The sequence below is a fragment of the Temnothorax longispinosus genome, unplaced genomic scaffold (genome assembly GCF_030848805.1).
Source record: "Temnothorax longispinosus isolate EJ_2023e unplaced genomic scaffold, Tlon_JGU_v1 HiC_scaffold_449, whole genome shotgun sequence".
NCBI lineage: Eukaryota > Metazoa > Arthropoda > Insecta > Hymenoptera > Formicidae > Temnothorax > Temnothorax longispinosus.
Genome location: NW_027270285.1, coordinates 1 through 7,329, shown reverse-complemented (window position 1 = coordinate 7,329; position 7,329 = coordinate 1). Strand labels below are relative to the sequence as shown.

Sequence of the window (7,329 nt, the reverse complement as noted above, 5' to 3'; positions counted from 1 at the left end):
CAGTCACGCCACTCACGCCTCACGCGCAGTCTTCACCACGGTCTTACATACAGGTCTGGAAACTCGCTCAATTTTCTGTGGTGGGGGTAGGTCGCTTATTGAGGCAACCTTTAATTCGCTTTACCGCCACGAGCGTCGTTACGAACGAGTAATGCCGACAAACATAACCAACAAATCAAGCATTGTCACGGTCACAGTCAGGCTGTAGTGCATTGTCTCCATTCCCGAGAATTCCATCGCAAGACGTACGTGTGCCCGAGGAACGGCATAAAGCTCGCGTCCGCCGACAGTGACGTGAAGTTTGGCAGAGTGAGCGGCGATCGCGAAAAGTTCTTTAAAGCGGAGGAGCGCACGGTCGGTGATTTTGCTTCCTCCTGATTCGGACTCGAACCAGCAACGTCGACGTGCTAAATCGCGAACGCAAAACGCAAAGACCGATATGTGCTCAAAGTGCGTGCCACCTCGAGCAAACGCGACGGTAGAAACAGAGTGATTGCGCTCGAGGCGGACGCCGCGGTGGTGGTGACGATTCTCGACACGAACGATCTCAATCCGCTGTTTTATCCGATCGAGTACGAGACCACCGTGACAAAGGACACGCCTTTGCATCGCAGCATACTCAGGGTAATCGCCGAGGACGCCGATCTCGGCAGAAACGGCGAGATTTACTATAGCTTTGCCGAGGAGACCGATCAATTATTTGGCGATGACAAAGCCGTGTGCTGTGCCGACATGCAAAAACGGGCAATAGAGGCGACAAATCTAATCGATCTGTGTTTCGCGTGCCTAAAGATGTCGAGCGATTAAGACAATGGGTAGCAGCTATTCCCGGGATCGTCAAACTGAAGCCAACGCACGTTATATGTGACAAGCATTTCGAAGACCAGCATATTATTCGTGAATGGATCAAACGAGATGGGAGCGGTCGCATCATTGCACAGGTTTGTTAATAATATAAATTTTATGACTGTTACGGAATGCGTTCATGAATTTCTCACACAAACATTCGACACTAGTGCACGTGAGCTGAGAAGTGGTGTACACGTGATCCTAATATTCTGGCAGCGCTCTGTGACATTCTTAAGGCCTTGGCACATAGAAAAATTTAAGCAGTAAAACTCAAGCAGTAAGCAAATCAGCCAATCACAGTCAAGAACTTAAGGCACGGCCCTAAGCGGTAGCGAATCCATACTGTTGATTTCTTACTGCTTAAGTTTTACTGCTTAAGTTTTTCTATGTGCCAAGGCCCTTAGACCCGGCTTATTCGTCGTAAATACTGCGGAAGGCCTTTCGATTCTCGACATACCAGAATTATCACGCATGTTTCGCGTGCGTGCCACAGTTCGCGAACCGATTGGTCGCTAAATTCCCAATGCTCCGAAAAGCTATCGATCTCGCGCGTAACAGTCAGTCTGACAACGGAGCGCTCCGACGCTAGTCGTACGTTCAGCTCAATTACTGAGTAAAGTTACTGAGTAAACATAAATTCGGAAACAACGACTAATATGTGAAAGCGCAAATAATATCACATTTTCTTTCATATTACAGGCCCCATATAAGTATCCGCAGCTTAGTAAGCTTGCTGTACCAACAAAATTGTTACACGATGTCACAAACAATGAAGCCGTTGACTCGTTGGCCGAATCGTCTTCACATTTAGTGAGCTCTGTTATCAACTCTGTAGACACCCCTCACGTACAAGGTATGTGTTACATGGCTAAAGCAAATATAATGAGTATATATAGTCATTTAATTATATATTTTATATTTTGTTTTTGTATACAGATGTCTCATACATTCAGTTGCCTATTTCGGAAGATGGACAATCGCTTACAGCAATGGAAGAAGCTGATACAATAATGATTCCAACGTCAGATCCGCACACTGAAATTTCTTCTGCGCAAGTCAACATCTCGAGCACATCTATTATAGATACCCCTTACGTACAAGGTATGTGTTACATGGCTAAAACAAATATAATGAGTATATAGTCAGTTAATTATATATTTTATATTTTGTTTTTGTATACAGATGTCTCATACATTCAATTGCCTAATATTTCGGAAGATGGACAATCGCTTATAGCAATGGAAGAAGCTGATACAATAATGATTCCACCGTCAGATCCGCACACTGAAATTTCTTCTGCGCCATTGTCCAAACTTCAAACACAGGACAAACTTTTTTTACATTTATTTACATTTTTTACATTTATTTATTTTTTACCTCATCCGCCACATTGAAGCGTGCTTTGCGAAGTATTGCTCTTGCATCGACGTTTTTGACTTACCTGTCGATGAAGTACTTACTACCTATACATTTTCTTTTCCTTGCACGAACATGCCTCCGAAATCCTCTCATATGTAATAGTTTATTATATTAGATTACGTATGCGACAATACGCTTTTCAGAAAATCAAAAAATGCAAAAAACAATTTGTACAGAAAAAAAAATTGTCGAAATTGACAAACCAATAAAGCATTTCTTATATAAAAGTACTTTTTTACTCCCTTAAAATAATAAAATAAGTATATTTTCCTTTATGCAGTTTTCACAGTATTTGAAAAACAGGTTTTATTAAAGAATCAATCGTCGTTACTTACCCTCACTTGCAAACAAGACTATATCATTTTGCAAATGTCATATTTTACATTTAAAATACATTAATATATTATTACATTATAAATTATTATTATATTAATATATTATAACATTATAGATTATTAATACATTAATTATTTTACATTTTACATTTCCTAAATTGGAAGTTTGTATTATAAAAATAGTAGTCAAGAGACACGGTAATGTCTCACACCAAGTGGCATTACCTTCCCGAAGTGCCTCTCGTGGCGGCAAAGCGAATTACAAGTTGCTTCAATAAGCGACCTACCCCCTCCAGTGGAGTTTCCAGACCTGTATGTAAGACCGTGGTCTTCACACTCTTGCGTGTCTGGCCACGGTCTTACATACAGGTCTGGAAACTCCACTGGAGGGGGTAGGGAGGTCGCTTAGTGAAGCAACTTGTAATTCGCTTTGCCGCCACGAGAGGCACTTCGGGAAGGTAATGCCACTTGGTGTGAGACATTACCGTGTCTCTTGACTACTATTTTTATAATACAAACTTCCAATTAGGAAATGTAAATGTAAATAATTAATGTATTACTAATCTATAATGTTATAATATATTAATATAATAATAATTTATATGTAATAATATATTAATGTATTTTAAATGTAAAATATGACATTTGCAAATGATATAGTCTTGTTTGCAAGTGAGGGTAAGTAACGACGATTGATTCTTTAATAAAACCTGTTTTTCAAATACTGTGAAAACTGCATAAAGGAAATATACTTATTTTATTATTTTAAGGGAGTAAAAAAGTACTTTTATATAAGAAATGCTTTATTGGGTTTGTCAATTTCGACAATTTTTTTTTCTGTACAAATTGTTTTTGCATTTTTTGATTTTCTTGAAAAGCGTATTGTCGCATACGTAATCTAATATAATAAACTATTACATATGAGAGGATTTCGGAGGCATGTTCTTGCAAGGAAAAGAAAATGTATAGGTAGTAAGTACTTCATCGACAGTTAAGTCAAAAACGTCGAATGCAAGAGCAATACTTCGCAAAGCACGCTTCAATGTGGCGGATGAGGGGTAAAAATAAATAAATGTAAAAAATGTAAATAAATGTAAAAAAGTTTGTCCTGTGTTTGAAGTTTGGACAATGGCGCAGAAGAAATTTCAGTGTGCGGATCTGACGGTGGAATCATTATTGTATCAGCTTCTTCCATTGCTATAAGCGATTGTCCATCTTCCGAAATATTAGGCAATTGAATGTATGAGACATCTGTATACAAAAACAAAATATAAAATATATAATTAACTGACTATATATACTCATTATATTTGTTTTAGCCATGTAACACATACCTTGTACGTAAGGGGTATCTATAATAGATGTGCTCGAGATGTTGACTTGCGCAGAAGAAATTTCAGTGTGCGGATCTGACGTTGGAATCATTATTGTATCAGCTTCTTCCATTGCTGTAAGCGATTGTCCATCTTCCGAAATAGGCAACTGAATGTATGAGACATCTGTATACAAAAACAAAATATAAAATATATAATTAAATGACTATATATACTCATTATATTTGCTTTAGCCATGTAACACATACCTTGTACGTGAGGGGTGTCTACAGAGTTGATAACAGAGCTCACTAAATGTGAAGACGATTCGGCCAACGAGTCAACGGCTTCATTGTTTGTGACATCGTGTAACAATTTTGTTGGTACAGCAAGCTTACTAAGCTGCGGATACTTATATGGGGCCTGTAATATGAAAGAAAATGTGATATTATTGCGCTTTCACATATTAGTCGTTGTTTCCGAATTTATGTTTACTCAGTAACTTTACTCAGTAATTGAGCTGAACGTACGACTAGCGTCGGAGCGCTCCGTTGTCAGACTGACTGTTACGCGCGAGATCGATAGCTTTTCGGAGCATTGGGAATTTAGCGACCAATCGGTTCGCGAACTGTGGCACGCACGCGAAACATGCGTGATAATTTCTGGTATGTCGAGAATCGAAAGGCCTTCCGCAGTATTTACGACGAATAAGCCGGGTCTAAGGGCCTTGGCACATAGAAAAACTTAAGCAGTAAAACTTAAGCAGTAAGAAATCAACAGTATGGATTCGCTACCGCTTAGGGCCGTGCCTTAAGTTCTGACTGTGATTGGCTGATTTGCTTACTGCTTGAGTTTTAACTGCTTAAATTTTTTCTATGTGCCAAGGCCTTAAGAATGTCACAGAGCGCTGCCAGAATATTAGGATCACGTGTACACCACTTCTCAGCTCACGTGCACTAGTGTCGAATGTTTGTGTGAGAAATTCATGAACGCATTCCGTAACAGTCATAAAATTTATATTATTAACAAACCTGTGCAATGATGCGACCGCTCCCATCTCGTTTGATCCATTCACGAATAATATGCTGGTCTTCGAAATGCTTGTCACATATAACGTGCGTTGGCTTCAGTTTGACGATCCCGGGAATAGCTGCTACCCATTGTCTTAATCGCTCGACATCTTTAGGCACGCGAAACACAGATCGATTAGATTTGTCGCCTCTATTGCCCGTTTTGCATGTCGGCACAGCACACGGCTTTGTCATCGCCAAATAATTGATCGGTCTCCTCGGCAAAGCTATAGTAAATCTCGCCGTTTCTGCCGAGATCGGCGTCCTCGGCGATTACCCTGAGTATGCTGCGATGCAAAGGCGTGTCCTTTGTCACAGTGGTCTCGTACTCGATCGGATAAAACAGCGGATTGAGATCGTTCGTGTCGAGAATCGTCACCACCACCGCGGCGTCCGCCTCGAGCGCAATCACTCTGTTTCTACCGTCGCGTTTGCTCGAGGTGGCACGCACTTTGAGCACATATCGGTCTTTGCGTTTTGCGTTCGCGATTTAGCACGTCGACGTTGCTGGTTCGAGTCCGAATCAGGAGGAAGCAAAAATCACCGACCGTGCGCTCCTCCGCTTTAAAGAACTTTTCGCGATCGCCGCTCACTCTGCCAAACTTCACGTCACTGTCGGCGGACGCGAGCTTTATGCCGTTCCTCGGGCACAACGTACGTCTTGCCGATGGAATTCTCGGGAATGGAGACAATGCACTACAGCCTGACTGTGACCGTGACAATGCTTGATTTGTTGGTTATGTTTGTCGGCATTACTCGTTCGTAACGACGCTCGTGGCGGTAAAGCGAATTAAAGGTTGCCTCAATAAGCTACCTACCCCCACCACAGAAATCGAGTTTCCAGACCTGTATGTAAGACCGTGGTTCTGGCCTCTTGCGTGAGTGTGCGTAAGTGAACGGTGGTGAACAGTCGGGCGCACGCCAAGCGCAGCGACGTCTCCCCGGTCATCCTTCGTGTTTCTCCGCGAGAGTGTGTGTCCATTTGGGTCATCGTCGGCGTGTTTTTGTCGGAGTGTACCCGGGGCGCCCGTCACGGCCGTTGGCGCGCACCAACGTCGTCATCGTCGTTGTAGGCTGCGTTCGGGAGCGCGCTATTAGCGCTATTGCATCATTCTATCTTTATCGCTCACGTGTGTCGAACAAGGATAGAAACAGCAAATAGCGCGCGCTCTCCCCGAACGTGGGATGAATACGCTTTTTTTTTTCAATATTCAATATCTAGAAAATAAGCAACTATAATAAAAAATATGTAAGAAGCAAAGTTGTAGGGCTTCTAAAAATGTATTTGATAATAATAATAGTTAAAACAAAAACACCTTTTTAAACCACTTGTTACAAGTCCATATAATAACGTAATAATAACATGTTATTAATGCTGCTTGTTATTAACGAAACTTTTGGTTTCCTCTCTTCTTTAATGAATGTTATTATTTAAAATTATGTAAACTTGAAAAAAAATAACTTATGGCATATATAATATTAGTGTATTATGAAGATGGATCTTACTTTTAATCTAATAAGAGATTTAACGCATCCGGATGCAATTCTAGTTTGTTCTTTGGAAGAATTTTCCTTTTTTCTGACATCACCGGATCTGAAGTAATGAGAAGCATATGTATAACATCTTCATTTGTTGTAATTCTGGATCGTTTCCGTGAATGATGTAAACGTATACTTCTATAATTTTTATGTCGTGCTCACTATAAAATACAAACTTGTAAGATAAGATGTTTTATCCGAAAAATTATACACACCACAATACAAATACGTTTATCTATTTTGTATCTATTTATATAAACGTTGCGCATTTATGCTTATTTACGCGCGCACGCTTATTGTTTGCAAATGAGTAGCAAATTACTTGATTTGGAAAAACCGTATGGCATTTTATGGCAAAGTTATCACCTGATAATTAATCTACAATGTGTACTCTTCCGAAATTGATCGATTTCAAGTGGTTCTAATAGGTTCCAAAGACTGTACGTTAATTTTAATGTTAAAAATTGGTCTAAACAGAGTTTTAAAGAGATATTGTTTAAATTATTGTTCAGTAAGGTAAACAAATTTTATCTGTGTATCTCACATATTTAATAATAGTATTTTTGATAGGAATAGAGTTTTTTAGATTGTGTACTGTTTAGTTGTATTTTTTCTTGAAATATTTAGCAACGAAACAGAGATATGTAATACACATAAAAAGTTTGATAATACGTTCATGTTTACGTTTCTGTACAAGTACGAAATAAACGTGCTTATATTATTTCGGATCCTAATATGAAGATTCAGTTTATATATAAGTTAGAAATTATATTTATTTCTTTTTATTGTATTAGTCGCAATTTC

General features: G+C 39.5%; 2 protein-coding genes across 2 annotated transcripts; one reads left to right on the top strand and one right to left on the bottom strand.

Moving 5' to 3' along the window:
- Positions 1-439: 439 nt before the first annotated feature.
- LOC139824575 (uncharacterized) lies at positions 440-2,739 on the top strand. The gene is made up of 5 exons (XM_071797113.1): positions 440-450; positions 716-941; positions 1,549-1,702; positions 1,786-1,950; positions 2,032-2,739. Exons 1-5 carry the CDS (start codon positions 440-442, stop codon positions 2,241-2,243), a joined length of 768 nt encoding a protein of 255 aa, XP_071653214.1. The 3' UTR covers positions 2,244-2,739.
- An 888-nt stretch (positions 2,740-3,627) lies between these two features.
- On the bottom strand, positions 3,628-5,766 carry LOC139824576 (uncharacterized). Its single transcript, XM_071797114.1, has 4 exons — positions 4,948-5,766; positions 4,186-4,339; positions 3,938-4,102; positions 3,628-3,854 (listed from the first exon to the last, which is right to left on the bottom strand). The coding sequence occupies exons 1-4, from the start codon at positions 5,179-5,181 to the stop codon at positions 3,643-3,645; spliced, it is 765 nt and encodes a 254-aa protein (XP_071653215.1). The 5' UTR covers positions 5,182-5,766; the 3' UTR covers positions 3,628-3,642.
- Positions 5,767-7,329: the final 1,563 nt, after the last annotated feature.

Coding starts and splice junctions, on each gene's coding strand:
- LOC139824575 (XM_071797113.1), top strand. Junction 942..1,548: donor GCGGTCGCATCATTGCACAG/GTTTGTTAATAA, acceptor TTCATATTACAG/GCCCCATATAAGTATCCGCA. Junction 1,703..1,785: donor AGACACCCCTCACGTACAAG/GTATGTGTTACA, acceptor TTTTGTATACAG/ATGTCTCATACATTCAGTTG.
- LOC139824576 (XM_071797114.1), bottom strand. CDS start 5,181: ATGACAAAGCCGTGTGCTGTGCCGACATGCAAAACGGGCAATAGAGGC. Junction 4,103..4,185: donor AGACACCCCTCACGTACAAG/GTATGTGTTACA, acceptor TTTTGTATACAG/ATGTCTCATACATTCAGTTG. Junction 3,855..3,937: donor AGATACCCCTTACGTACAAG/GTATGTGTTACA, acceptor TTTTGTATACAG/ATGTCTCATACATTCAATTG.